The following is a 14,895-nucleotide window of genomic DNA, read 5'->3' as shown; positions in this document are numbered from 1 at the left end:
CCTGCTTTCTCCCTCTGCCTGTGTCTCTGCCTCTCTCTCTGGATCTCTCATGAATAAAAATAAAAATAAATTTAAAAAACTTAAAAAAAAAAAAAAAGCTTTCATGGAAAACTTGCAGGCTATCCTGCATAGATATTCTCCACATCTGTGACACCATGGTGAGGCATCCAGAGTCACATTTTCCACACTCTTCCTGGTGCAGCCAAGCCACCTGTGCTTCACTGGCACCTAAAAGCAAAGCTCCAGACCAGCTGTGCCACCCAATATGACTGCCACTTGCTACAGACGCCTATTTAAACTTCCAAAAATTAAAATTAAACTAAAAATTCAGTTCCTCCGTCCCACTAGCCACATCTCAAGTACCCAGTAGCCACAGGTGGCTAGAGGTAAACAGGGACAGCACAGATCTGGGTCACCACAGAAAGTTCTGTCAGATGGTGCAGCTCTGGACAGGTGACCCTTTGTATGGGGCTATTTAAAACTAAGAATGACAACTAAATGCAAGGTGTGATCCTGGACTGGATTCTGGTCCAGAAAAAGGACTTGAATGGCTCAACTGGCAAAATCGGAATAAGGTCTGAAGAGGAGTCAGTAGTATGGTTGGTATCAGTGTTAACTTCCTGGTTTTGAAAATTTAGCTGTATTATGTAAGACATTAGTACTCGGGGAAGCTGTATCGTGAAGCGTATTCAGAAATTCTCTGTACTGGTTCTGCAATGTTTTTTGAAGTCTGAAACAATTTCAAAATAAAATTTTAAAATTAAAAAATTCTAAAAATAAAAAATTAAAATAAATAAAAATTAAAAATTCTAAAACAAGAGAGAAAAAAAAAAAAAGTGTGCCTCCCAGAACCATCACGGTGTACAAATACGCTTGGGAACAGAACAGCTATGGAGGGATCCCTGGGTGGCGCAGCGGTTTAGCGCCTGCCTTTGGCCCGGGGCGTGATCCTGGAGACCCGGGATCGAATCCCACATCGGGCTCCCGGTGCATGGACAGCATTCATTAAAAGCCAGTGAATGTGGGAAGGGTGACCCACTTTGTAAGGGACAGTTGGAGCCCTTTTGCCAGGTTGGGGAGACAGGAAGGCAGGGTTTGGCACCTGACCTCAATAGCTGATTAGCTGCTTCTCCGTCCTGAGCCTCCATGTCCTCTCTAAAAAGGTGCCACTTGCATCTCAGGGGACTGCTGTGAGGTTCCAAGAGCTGTAAAGGACCCTTCCTGTGGGAAGAGGTTACCTGCAGAACCCGAACCAGCCCCTGGACCAACCCTGGAAATGAGATTTCAAGCAGTGCCTGCTACTCTGGCACGACTGCCTACTTTAATACAAGCAGCTGGAGATCTGTTAACAGTGATTTTTTTTTTTTTTAAGCCCTTAAATGGTGGTCCTCTTCTGCTCAGTGGTGCCCATTCTGAGGCCCCATGCCTCTGGAGGTCTGGCCTCTCCAGTTACATGGCCATGCACCTGCTGGGGGCACTTGGGTCAGCATTTGCTTTCTTCCTGACGCTTTCTGCAAAAGAGAAGAATCCTATTGCTTCATGTTGCCTAAGCTCTGCCTCGCAGGGCTGGTTTTATGTTTTAATTGCCTGCCACTGTTTGTGTTAAGATAATTTCTCCAGTTTTCTGTTAATGGCGAAAGAATGGAAGCGAATAAAGTTTTACTGATTTTGGGGGAAAAAAAAAAGTGCAATAATATTTCAGAACATTTCAGAAGAAGACGGTCGTCCCTAATTCCTCCATCCTGAAATGACTGTTTTCCCACCTTGTCTGCAGCAGCGGTGACTTTACCCACCACACAGGCAGCTTTCCCTTCTCCCCTCTATACCATGCTACCCATGTTTTCACTGTTGGTGCCTGACACAGTCGTCGTTACTACTGCTGACGGCTTAACATCCTGTCCTGTGGTTGCCCCCAGAATGCATCAGGCCAGTGCACATTACTACGGTATTTAAGGTTCTTTCATCATGAGCTGATTTTATGTTTAATGAGGGATCAGTCTTGAACCTTTTATCTCACCTGCCTGATGATTCCACAGGGTGCTCAGAATCTCTAAACCAGGCTTTTGGGATTGACAGACTCAAAAGGTGGTGATGGCCTCAGAAATATTTGACCAGATCGACCTGGTTCAACCCCTATCAAGCCAGTTCTGGCCCACTGTTTGTGGAAAAGAAGCCTGCAGGCTGTTCCAGCCTTATTCCAAACTAGAAAAAAAAAAAAAAAAAAAGTACAGAGGACCCGAGAGGAAGAGGTGATAGCATCAGTGGCTTTGCGGCTGTGAAGGTTGCAGGTGTCAACTGCGCCAACCCCCTCGTGGCACAGATGGGGAAATGGGGCCAGGAGGCACTGGTTTGTCCAGGGCTCTCCCTGAATTCCAGTAGACAAGGCTAGGCCCAGGAGTGTGGAAGGTTCGGAGCCAGCACCACAGCCCTGTGCTCTCAGCAGACCTCCGGGGGGCTCTGTCTCATTGTAGGGGGGCCATACAGCTCCGAACAGAGGACACTTACCAGCCAGGTCCCTCCTGTCAATGGCCACGAGGCCCTCAAACAGCGCTTTGCTGGGGTTCTCACTGGCTACGGCCACGCCATGCAGCCAGATGAGCAGCATCCGGTGGCCGTGCTCCTGGTAGCTCTTGGTGCCTGAGGACCACGAGGGGAGAAAGAGAAGGAGCCTGCTGGGCCGACCCTGGCAGAGCCAGCTTTAAGCAAGTGTCTGTGCTGTCCTGCACCACCTCCTGCACATGCCCAGGTGGGAAAGTGCTCACTGGAACCCCCTGGGACGCCTTAGGGAAAGCACGGACACTGGGTCCCATTCCCCTCCGACCTCCTTGGGTCTGGGTACACTGGGCACTGAGTGGTGTTAAGGCTTCCCAGGTGATTCCAATGTACAGCCACGTTTGAAAATAACTGTGTCGGGATCCCTGGGTGGTGCAGCGGTTTGGCGCCTGCCTTTGGCCCAGGGCGTGATTCCTGGAGACCCGGGATCGAATCCCACATCAGGTTCCTGGTGCATGGAGACTGCTTCTCCCTCTGCCTGTGTCTCTGCCTCCCTCTCTCTCTCTGACTATCATAAATAAATAAAAATTAAAAAATAAATAAATAAAAATAAAAATTATAAAGAAAAAAAATTACTAAAAAAAAAAACTGTGTCGGAGGAGGAGGGTTAACTTGGTCCCACACCCTGTGACCAGGTCTGCTCTCCCGGCCGGCACAGCCAGCAGGGCCAGGTCAGCCCGCGCACTGGGTCCTGGGACTTTCTGGCCTCCTCTGGGCCCTCAGCACACACTTTCTCATGATGCTGCTCTTGGCATAGAGCTTTCATTTGGGCCATTTATTCACCATCCCTTGCCCCCAGCCTATAAAGTCCCCGTGCTCTTTTACATTTCTGAAAGTTCTTACCTGTCACAAAGGTTGCATTTGGATATCCTGCTCTATCGCACTAATTGGTATGCAGATTTTTTTTTTTTATGATAGTCACACAGAGATAGAGAGAGAGAGAGAGAAAGGCAGAGACATAGGCAGAGGGAGAAGCAGGCTCCATGCACCGGGAGCCCGACGTGGGATTCGATCCCGGGTCTCTAGGATCGCGCCCTGGGCCAAAGGCAGGTGCTAAACCGCTGCGCCACCCAGGGATCCCTGGTATGCAGATTTTTGTCAGGTGTCTCTCTTTGCCAATTATTTGAGCTTTGTAAACGGTTGAGTCTGGTTGGATTGGATCCTCTTCACTCCCCCCCCCCCCAGAATATTCATTTAAGTATTCCCTCTTTGGGGCGCCTGGGTTGGTTGGTTAAGCATCTGCCTTCAGCTCGGGTCATGGTCCTGGGGTCTTGAGATCAAGACCCTGTCAGACTCCCTGTTCAGTAGAGAGTCTGCTTCCCCCTCTCCCTTTACCCCCCACCCTCAACTCATGCTGTCTCTTGTGCTCTCTCACATACATGCTCACTCTCAAGTGAATATATAAAATATTTTTTTAAAAATTAAACATTCTTTCAAGTGAACTCTAGAATCCTTTAGTCAAGTTTCAAAAACCTATTTTTGATTAAACCCAAATCAGGGACACCTGGGTGGCTCAGTCAGTTAAGCATCTAACTCTTGGTGTCAGTTCAGGTCATGATCTCAGGGCCGTGATCTTGGGGTTGTAGGATCAAGCACCACGTAGGGCTCTGAGCTCAGTGCAGAGTCTGCTTGGGATTCTCTCTCCCTCTCCTTGCCATTTGCTCTAAAATAAATTAATCTTAAAAAAAAAATCAAATTTAGAGCACCTGGGTGGCTCAGTGGGTTGAGCATCAGTCTTCACTTGGGTCATGACCCTCGAGTCCCAGGATGGAGCACCACGTTGGGCTCCCTGCTAAGTGGGGAGTCTGCTTCTCTCCCTCAGCCCCTCCTCCTGCTTGTGCTCTGTTTCTCAAATAAAAGCTTTTTAAAAATCAAAATTTCAATCTAGTTTGGGAAAAAAATCAATGTCTACCTGATACTTTTTCTAGCCAGGAATATAGAATATCTTTCCACCCACATAAGTCTTTTTTTATAGTTGAACTAATTTTTATTGTTTTACTCAGATGCCATTCATATTTTTCATGTTTTTAGAAACACTATTCTAAAAAACACTTTCTAAAACACATTCATAAAAACATGAATATGTTTTTAGAAACACTATTCCAAATGGAATATCTTTTCAAAAATACCTCTATATTTTCCCCACTTATTGATGGTACATAGGAATACCATGTGTCTGTATATTTTATATTTAGCCATTTCACTGAATTATTTCTATTTATTTTAAAGATTTTATGTATTTATTCATGAGAGACACAGAGAGAGGCAGAAACATAGAGGGATAAGCAGACTCCTCGAAGGGAGCCTGATGCGGGACTCGATCCTAGGATTCCGGGATCACAGCCTGAGCCGAAGGCAGACGCTCAACTGCTGTGCCATGCAGGTGTCCCTATTCTAAGTTTTTCAGTTGATTCTTCTGGACTTCCTAGGTAGAGGATTATAGCATCTGAAGCTAATAAATCTCTCTTCCTTTTCAATATTTACAGTCCTTATTTCTGTTTGTTTTCTGCCTTAGTACCAGGGCCAACATTTCTTTTTTATTTTATCTGAGAGGAGAAAGAGTGAGCATGAGAGAGGGGGAGAGGGAGAAGCAGACTCCCCACTGAGCAGGAAGCTGGATGCAGACATGGGGCTCTATCCCAAGACCTGAGATCACTACCCAAGCCCAAGGCAGACGCTTAACTGCTTAACCCACTGAGCCACCCAGCTGCCCTAGGCCAACATTTCCAAGCAGATATTAAATAATGGTGGCAACTGCTGGTCTCCTCCTTTTTATAGGGAGTACCTTTAGTTTGGTGTATGAATGATGGGTATCAGCTTGGGCTAATTCATGAAGAACATGAAGGTCACAGGTCAATGGGGAGGGAGAGGCAGAGAGCACAGCCTGAGCAAAGAGGCCTGGAAAGACAGGCACACAGGATGTTGGGGGTGGCATGTGGCTGGGCTGTGGGTTGCACTGGCTTCTCTCCTAGACACACAGAAAACCCAATACACAGGTGCCCCCACCCCTCCACCCACTGGTTGCTCTGAGGTTGTGGAGGGGGGGAAGCAGGCCAGTACCTGTCCACTGCTGCTCGATGGCGTGGACATGGGCGTCGGTGAACTCCCAGCAATACGCGAGCTTCTTCCATTCATGAGGCCGCAGGTCCCTGGAGGCCAGTCGCCACAGCACAGAGTGGAACTGCTGCCTTTCCTGCCGATGATCCTGCTTAAAGGTCAAGTTCTTCCCAGAAGGCTCCCTGCGCAAGGGGTGATCCTGTGGAGCAGATCCCAGAATTTCAGATTCTGCCAGGCTCCGGCAGCACCACAGGCCTGGGGTTTTGGGTCTGCTACTTTGATTTCTCACTCTGTGCCTTGCTTTGAATTCTGGAACCCCAGCTGCTCATACTGTTCCTCCATCCAGAATTCCTTTTCTCACCTGCCTGTCCCTTAACCGCATTGCCACAGTCAAAAGATCACCCACATGCCACCTCTTCCAAGAAGCCTACCCAATTCCTCTTCTTAGGGCACAAGAGCCAGCAGAAGGACTCAGAGGCTTTGGCTAACTCCAGTCAAGGCCAGGATCAGGCACTAACTAGGTTTGCTGAATCCCAACGAGGAGAAGGGTGAGGTTACAGGATTCTTTCTCTGCAAAGCAGGTAATATAATGGGAAGTTACAAAGGAATTCTGTGGTGGCATAAGTTAAACCCACAAAAGCCTAAGTAAGCTCCTTTTCAGGATGTGAATACAAAGTTCTGGTTGTTAAAAAAGCCCAGGTGAGTCCTGGCGTCTGCAGCTGCAAATCTTAACCTCCTGGTCAACAGTGTCTGGCCAGGCACCTGTGACGTAATGACCAAGGAGACTGGCTCTCACCTGGGGAGGTTCCCAGCTGCAGCTGTTCAGTGGGATCATCCGGGAGCTTTAAGAACTTCAGATGCAAAAAAAAAAAAAAAAAAAAAAACCTCCTCAGATGTTTGGGGTGTCTGGTTGGCTCAGTTGGTAGGTAGCACATGCAACTCTTGACCATGGGGGTGTGAGTTTAAGCCCCAAGCTAGGTATAGAGATTAATTTAGAATAAAAAAAATATTTTTTTATATTATTTATTTGACACAGAGAGAAAGCACAAGCAGGGTGAGCTGCAGAAGCAGGAGGAGAAGCAGGCTCCCCACTGAACAGGAAGCTCCATGCAGGGCTCCATCCCAGGACCCTGAGATCATGACCTGAGCTGAAGGCAGAAGCTTAGCTAAGCCACCCAGGAGCCCCAAAAGTACGATCTTTAAAACAAAACAAGGGATCCCTGGGTGGCGCAGCGGTTTGGCGCCTGCCTTTGGCCAACGGCGCAATCCTGGAGACCCGGGATCGAATCCCACATCGGGCTCCCTGCATGGAGCCTGCTTCTCCCTCTGCCTATGTCTCTGCCTCTCTCTCTGTGTGACTATCATGAATAAATAAATAAGATCTTTAAAAAAAAGTAAAACAAAACGAGCTACCAAAGCTTTGGTCCCTACACCAGCGATTCTGGTTAAATTAGCCTGGTGTGGGAGGGAGATTGGTCATTCTAACTGCCCCACTGTCTAAGCGTTGAGAATTTTTAAAGTCTAAAGTGTTAGAATTAAGCACAGAGAGGAAACCGTTCATAAAATTCTTGGTATTAATATTTTGGGGTTACATTTAGGAGCAATCTGTTGTATGCAAAGGGGCTGTAATGTTTCTGAGAACCCAGCATATCCGTTAAAGAGAATATCTTATGATTCCTATTGAAATTTGTTAATTGATTTTGAAATAGTGATTTTTTGAGAGGTTTACTAAACTTGTAAGCAATATTGGAATGTTTAAGATATTTAAGATTGAATTTATAGGTTTAATTTACTGGATTTACAAGGATAATTTAAGAATTTACAGGAGTGCCTGGGTGGCTCAGTTGGTTAAGCATCCAACTCTTGCTTTGGGCTCAGGTGATGATCTTAGGGTTGTGGCACTGAGCCCCATGGACTGCCTGGAATTCTCTTCCTCTCCTTCTGCCCCCACCTCCCTCTCTTAAAAAAAAAAAAAAAGAAAAAAAAAAGAACATAGGAAGCATTCAAAGTGCTTTAAAAAATCTATTAAATTTAATCATTAGTTTAAAATGTTTAAGATTAATAAATAAATAAATAAAATAAAATAAAATAAAATAAAATAAAATGTTTAAGATTTTAAAGGGATTTTAAAGGGATGGCTCAGCAGTTTAGTGCCTGCCTTTGGCCCAGGGCATGATCCTGGAGGCCCTGGGATCGAGTCCCACATTGGGCTCCCTGCATGGAGCCTGCTTCTCCCTCTGCCTGTGTCTCTGCCTCTGTGTATCTCTCATGAATAAATAAATAAAATCTTTAAGCAAAAATAAAATTGAATCTTGATTTAAAAAATCCAAGTCCAGGGCAGCCCGGGTGGCTCAGCGGTTTAGCGCCGCCTTCAGCCCAGGGCCTGATCCTAGAGACACGGGATTGAGTCTCACGTTGGGGTCCCTGCATGGAGCCTGCTTCTCCCTTTGCCTGTGTCTCTGCTTCTCTCTGTGTGTCTCTCATGAATAAGTAAATAAAATCTTTTAAAAAATAAAATAGGGCAGCTCTGGTGGCGCAGCGGTTTAGCGCCGCCTGCAGCCCAGGGTGTGGTCCTGGAGACCCGGGATCGAGTCCCACATCAGGCTTGTTGCATGGAGCCTGCTTCTCCCTCTGCCTGTGTCTCTGTGTGTCTCTCTCTCTCTCTGTGCCTCTATGAATAAATAAATAAAATCTTTAAAAAAAATAAAAATTAAAAAAATAAAAAATAAAATAAAATGAATTTAAAAGTTTAAGGAAAACTGGGTTTTGTGGGGTTTTAAGATTTTATTTATTTATTTGAGAGAGAGCATCAGCAGGGACAGAGGGAGAAGCAGACCCTCTGATGAGCAGGGAGGGAACCCAAAGCAGGGCTCGAACCCAAGATCCTAGAATCATGACCTGAGCTGAAGCAGATACTTAACCTACTGAGCCACCCAGGTGCCCCAGAAAACTAGGTTTTAACATTTATAATAAATTAATTTTTAAAACTGAAGCAAATGCAAAATTATTTTGTATGTATAAAAACAACCTCAAAGACATAAAAAAAAAAAAAACCCACCCGACCCCCATTTGCTGACAACTGGGACAGCATGGCCTCACATCTGCTACTCTTCTTCCCCAATTCCTCGGCAAAAATCACTAATCAATCCCAGCACACTTTCCTTCTGGCCTCTGAAAGTTGCCCGTATACAGCACCCCAAGCAGCAATTCCAGTCACCTGGAGATGGCAGTGAGCTGAAACCAACTTGCCACCTCTTTATTCATGCACGCAGGCGTGCGCCCATGCCTCCATCAAGCAGGAGCTACAAGAGCATCCAGAACTGTCTCCACACCGACAGGACCTCGCTCTGCCTGGTTTCAGTGCTCACTTGTCTCCAGATGCTCACAGACAACCCTGGTGGCAGGTAAGGCAGGGATTATCACCTCCGCGGAAACTGAGGGGGTCCCTGAATTGGTCAGGGCCGGGGTTCAAGGCCACTCCCTCTGCAACATGGAGGGACCACGTGCAAGGTCTCAGTACCTTCTCCCGCTTGTAGAGGCGATCAGCTTTTATGATCATGTCCACCAGGCTGGTGTGGTTGCTGCGAGCGGCCACGGCCAGGGCAGTTTTCCCTTGCTGCAAGGAAGAGGGGAGGCCAGGGTTGCTACCGGACAGGTGTAGGGTGGCCTCTAGCATCGGCTGCAAACGTTCCTGCCCAAAGAAAGCAGTTTCCAGCAGTCTACACTGAAGAGCAGAAAAGTTTCCTGGGCATGACAAGGGGTGTGGAAGGCACAGGTAGAGTGAGGCCATGAGGGGCAGCCCGGGTGGCCCAGGGGTTTAGCGCCGCCTTCAGCCCAGGGCCTGATTCTGGAGACCAGGGATCGAGTCCCACGTCGGGCTCCCTGCGTGGAGCCTGCTTCTCCCTCTGCCTGTGTCTCTGCCTCTCTCTGTGTGTGTCTCTCATGAATAAATAAATACAATCTTAAAAAAAAAATGAGTCAATGATAATTCCAGCAACTGCCTCTTGTTTTTCTTTAGAATTTAGGAAGTCTTAGAGCATAACAGCCTGCTTAACTCCTCAACATCACCTGTGAAATAGGGGTCACCTGCTCTGCTTCTCAGATGAAACCAAAGCCGGGAGAAGGACTGGGTTCCTCAGGTCACGTCTGCCCGCCCCACCAGGCCGCTGGCTCCAGGCCTCGGGCACAGGGCTGGCCTCAGTCCCTGGCATGGTGCAGGGAGATGGAGGGCTCCTCTGCACACCTGGCTGGCTGCCCTCTCAGAGCAGGGAGCCCCTCCAGGTCTAGCCCGAGGGCCAATTCCTGCCCCCAACTCTTCCCACACTGTCCTCGGGATGCGCCTCGTATGCTAGCCCCTTCCCCTCATGAGCCTGTGACTTCCTTGGCCTTATACCAAGTCCTCAGCTGGTCTGGAACTTCTGGCCTCCTGAAGGAGCAACCACCCCAGAGGCACAAAGAGCCAGGAAGCTTCCCGATCCCTGTGCCACACGTAGGGGGCTGTGGGGTGGTGATGTGCAGCTCCTCTACTCCTTCCTCTCCCCACCAGATGACTCAAGGAGCTCAAAGTCTGAGGGGCCATGAGACCAAAGACAACCACATCCCAGTTCTGGTTGGGAGCAGAGGTACCTTATCTCTCAGGTTTAAGTTAACCCGCGCGATGAGGAGCATCTCCGCTATGTCCTGCCTGGCGTGCTCAGCAGCAAGGTGGAGGGGCGTCTGCTGCCTCTGGGGAAGAAGCCAAGGGGACAGAGGAGTAGAACAGCACGTACCAGTGGCCCAAGGCTCAAAGTCAGGACAAGTCCAAGATGGGTACACTCCTAACTAGGCTTTAAAAAGTCTCTAAGAAGCTATGAGAGAGAGTAAGCTGGATTTAGTCATAAATCTAATACCAGAGAAAACAAAACAAGAAAAAAAACATGAAGAACAGAAAAAAAACACCACTGGCTAGCTCACTAAGTCAATCTCTGTAATGATCCTAATATATTTCTTCTAGTCTTTAATGCAGGATGCTTTTGGTTTGTTGGAAATGGCTGAACGTGGGAAGATGTTTACTGCAGTGTTACACAGACCATGGCAACAACTTGGAAACCACCAAAATGTTCAAAATAGAGGAATGGTTGATGAAATGACGTTACCTTCAACAAATATTCAAAGAGCTTTTTACAAGCTCAAAAAGTAGTTTCTCAACTATGAGCCATGCTAGGAGATGGCAGCCAAGCCCTGCCAGCCTGGGAGGATGCCCCAGGGGCTCCCTGGGGCCCAGATGGTTTCTGCAGCCACTTACATTGTCGGTGGCATCCAGGTCACTGCCAGCATCAATGAGGAGCTGGACCAAGGCAGGGAAGTTGTGCTTCACAGCCAGGTGCATAGGAGAGGCGCCCTGCTGGGGAAGGAGACACGGATCCATCAGTGGGTCCCTCCCAGGACTGCCCAGCACAGCTTGGTAGGTTGGAAGTGGGGAAGGGGTAGATAGATATAATGTTTCTAGGTTTGACCCTTCTTGCTCCTCCAGGGGCATGGGTGGCTTGAGGAATCTATAACCACAATAGCTGAAACCCTGTAGTTTCTCTATTCTCAAGGTGGGTGGAAGCCTGAAGACCAAGTTTGAGACCTTGTTATACCAGGAACTCCTATGTGACTGCAGACAAGTCATTTCCCTTCTCTGCTACTCTTCACCTAACGAATGTTTGCTAAGGTCCCTTCTAGCAACACTTTAAAATTCTCTCAGTGAATCCACACATGAACCTAGGAAGTGTATATAGGAATGGTGTTATTAGTATTTTCATCTTAAAAACAGGAAACACTGAGACTGAGGTTCAGAAGACCTAAGTGACTTGCCTGATAGCTAATAGGAACCTTGTATTATTGGGAAGTTTCTCCCCTCAGCACCCAGATAGGTGCCTGATGACTCTTTACCCATGAAAGGAATGAATGAAAGAGCCGGCTGGGACCAGAACAGAGACCTCACAAGTCCAACACACCTCCAAGGCCTTGCTCAAGGCTGGAAGACTCCTTCATCAATGGTCCCCTGTGATCCCTGACCACATGACAAAGTGGAGCTACTGCCTGCCACAGCATCCTTCTCACTGGATATAGTGACACATAAGTAGTGGAATAGTACAAAGCCAATAAAATCAATGTTGGAAAAACATTCATATATTGAGTATAGAATGATTACAGAACTGAGGACGTGCGCACGCACGCACACACACGACACAAATGTCCACTAGCAATGTCTATGATCCCACAACTGGGAGATCATGACCTGAGCTGAAACCAAGAGTCAGATGCTTAACCAACTGAGCTACACAAGCGCTCATAAACACTTTTTAAAAAAAGATTTATTTATTTATTCATAAGAGAGAGAGAGGCAGAGACCCAGGCAGAGGGAGATCTGATTCCGGATCCCAGGATCACACCCTGAGTCGAAGGCAGATGCTCAACCACTGAGCCACCCAGGTATCCCTCTAAACACTTTTTGAAAAAAGATTTTTATTTGAGAGAGAACGAGTATGAAGGAGGGGGGAAGTGGGGGTTGGGGGAGGCAGAGGGAGAGAGAAAAGCAGGCTCCCCGCTGAGCAGGGAGCCAGATGCAGGGCTTGATCCCAGGACCCTGGGATCATGACCTAAGCTGAAGGCAGAAACTTAATCATCTGAGCCACCCTGGGAAAGATTTAAACTATACAATTATTTGTAGGCAATGTGATTGTATACCTAGACAGGTTAAAAAAGTTATTACCCCCCAAAAAAACCTAATAAAATTAATTAAAGGTCATATAAAACCCAAGTCAATAGCATTCCTGTTTTGCATGCCTATAAGAAATGACTTTTTTTTTTTTTTTAAATATCCTATTCGGGCAGCCCGGGTGGCTCAGTGGTTTAGCGCCACCTTAGCCCAGGGCCTGATCCTGGAGGCCCGGGATCAAGTCCCACATCAGGGTTCCTGCATGGAGCCTGCTTCTCCCTCTGCCTGTCTCTCTCTCTCTCTCTTTCTCTCTCTCTCTCTCTCTCTGTGTGTGTGTCTCTCATGAATAAATAAATAAAATCTTTAAAAAATAAAATATCCTATTCACGACAGCCAAAAATATAAAGTATCTATGAAGAGTATAATTGTTAATGGACATACCAAAGGCAAACTAAAAGCTATATAACATCACTGAGGGATATAAAAGAAGATAAAGAAATGGCAAGACTTTATGCTTCTAGTGAAAAAATATTATAAAGATGACCATTTTATATTATTTACAAGTTTAATGTAATCCTAAACCCAAATTTCTTTTTTTTTTAATTTTTTTTAAACCCAAATTTCAATAAATGCCAAAAAGTATTCTGAAACACATCTAGAAAAAAAAATTTTTAACTCAGATAAAACTACTGTAAGACTTTCAACAGTGTCCTCGGATCTTTGCCAGATGACTATGAAATCAAAATCTGGCCAGAAAAAGGTCTGCTGTGCCAGTAATGGGCAGAGACTGAAACGGACTCAAATGCACAAGTCAGGTGAGCCTGGAAACTTGTCAGAACTACAAGAACTGGGGAATCCCTGGGTGGCTCAGCGGTTTAGCGCCTGCCTTCGGCCCAGGGCGCTATCCTGGAGTCCTGGGATCAAGTCCCACGTCGGGCTCCCGGCATGGAGCCTGCTTCTCCCTCCTCCTGTGTCTCTGCCTCCCTCTCTCTCTCCTCTCTATGTCTATCATAAATAAATAAATAAATCTTAAAAAAAAAAAAAAAGTAAAGTTTAAAAAAAAAAAGAACTACAAGGACCCGGCTTCCAAGGAAGCAGCAGGGTATGGAGATAAAACAAGAAAATAAGCTGAATGTAACCTCATGTCTGGGGGAATGTGATTAGAAAGGGAAGTGGAAAGAGAGCAAATACGGCTTTTAGTTGGTTTACATTTTATTTATAAAAACCAAAAAGTACACAAGGTATCCAGTGAAAGCCTTCTTCCACCCCCATCACCCATCTGCTCATACTCCCCTAAACCTCATTGGTAACCTTAATCATTGCTTTTATGTGCATCCTTCCAGAGATGCTTAAAATTTTTTAAAGAAGCAGAACCTTAAATTAAAATTTTATTTTTAAATAATTATGGATTCACACGCAGCCAAAAAATACAGAGAGCTCTGGTGTATCCTATACCCATTTTTCCCCAATGGTAACATTTTACAAAACCCTGGTACAGGGGTGCTGGGGTGGTACAGTCAGTTAAGTCGCCAACTCCTGGTTTCGGCTCAGGTCATGATTTCAGGGTTCTGGGATCGAGCCCTGCATCAGGCTCCTGCTCAGTTCAGCACGGAGTCCTGCTTTCTCTCTCTCTCTCTCTCCCTCCCCCTCCCTCCTCCCTTCTCTCTCTCCTTCTCCCTCTGCTCCTACCTACCAGCACACTCTTGCGCTCCTTCTATAAAATAAATAAATGCGAAACAAAAACACAAAAACAGCCTTGGTACAATATCTCAAGCAGGATAATGACTCTGACAACATCCCCCATCTTATTCAGCTCCCCTCAGCTTCACTTGTAGTCATTTGTACACATGTGTGTTCAGTCTACACCATTTTATCACACGTGCATGTTCATGAATCCACTGCATAGTCAAGATACAGAATAGTTCCCTCCCAAGGATCTCTCGTGTTGCTGATCTCACAACCCTGAGATCATGTCCAGAGCTGAAATCAAGAGTCAGACGCTTAACCAACTGAGCCACCCAGGTGCCCCACTGAATGTACTTTTTCTGTTCCCAGATCCCATGCAGAGGACATTATATTTAATTGCCATGTCTTCTTTCGCTCCTCTGGACTGTGATGGTTTCTCAGACATGCAGTGTTTTTGATGACCTTGATAGTTTTGAGCATTTGTCACTATGTTGTAGAATGTCTTTCATTTGAGATTTGTCTGATATTTTTTCTCATGATTAGACCAGGATCATGGGTTTGGGGGAAGAAGATCACAGGAGGAAAATGTCATTTTCATCACACTGTATTAAGGGTACATACCGTCAACATGATTTATCACTGTTGACGTTGGCCTCAATCACCAGGCTGAGGTAGTGTCAGGTTTCTCCCCTGTGAGGTTACATTTTTTTTTTCCCTTCCCATATTATACTTTTTGAAAGAAAGTCATTATTCAAAGTCCACGTTTAAGGAATGGGGAGTTATGCTCTACTTTCTCAAGGTCAGAGTATCCACATAAATTATTTGGACTTCTTCTGCATGGGAGGTTTGTTTATTCTCCTCTACTTACTTTTTTTTTTTTTTTAATTTTTATTTATTTATGATAGCCACACAGA

The 14,895-nt window shown here is 46.2% G+C and overlaps 1 protein-coding gene across 1 annotated transcript in view; it reads right to left on the bottom strand.

The window, feature by feature from the left end:
* Positions 1–1,304: 1,304 nt before the first annotated feature.
* The window catches only part of ANKDD1A (ankyrin repeat and death domain containing 1A), a 45,023-nt gene continuing 31,432 nt past the window's right edge, over positions 1,305–14,895 (bottom strand). Inside the window, exons 10-15 of the mRNA XM_038581112.1 lie at positions 10,895–10,993; positions 10,237–10,335; positions 9,131–9,301; positions 5,614–5,809; positions 2,506–2,637; positions 1,305–1,511 (exon numbers count right to left, since the gene is read on the bottom strand). Coding sequence (XP_038437040.1) covers positions 1,450–1,511; positions 2,506–2,637; positions 5,614–5,809; positions 9,131–9,301; positions 10,237–10,335; positions 10,895–10,993 — 759 coding nt within the window. The 3' untranslated portion in view covers positions 1,305–1,449. The remainder of the gene's footprint in view (positions 1,512–2,505; positions 2,638–5,613; positions 5,810–9,130; positions 9,302–10,236; positions 10,336–10,894; positions 10,994–14,895) is intronic.

This window comes from Canis lupus, chromosome 30 (assembly GCF_011100685.1).
Source record: "Canis lupus familiaris isolate Mischka breed German Shepherd chromosome 30, alternate assembly UU_Cfam_GSD_1.0, whole genome shotgun sequence".
Taxonomy (NCBI): domain Eukaryota; kingdom Metazoa; phylum Chordata; class Mammalia; order Carnivora; family Canidae; genus Canis; species Canis lupus.
This window is presented reverse-complemented; position numbering and strand designations above follow the sequence as displayed.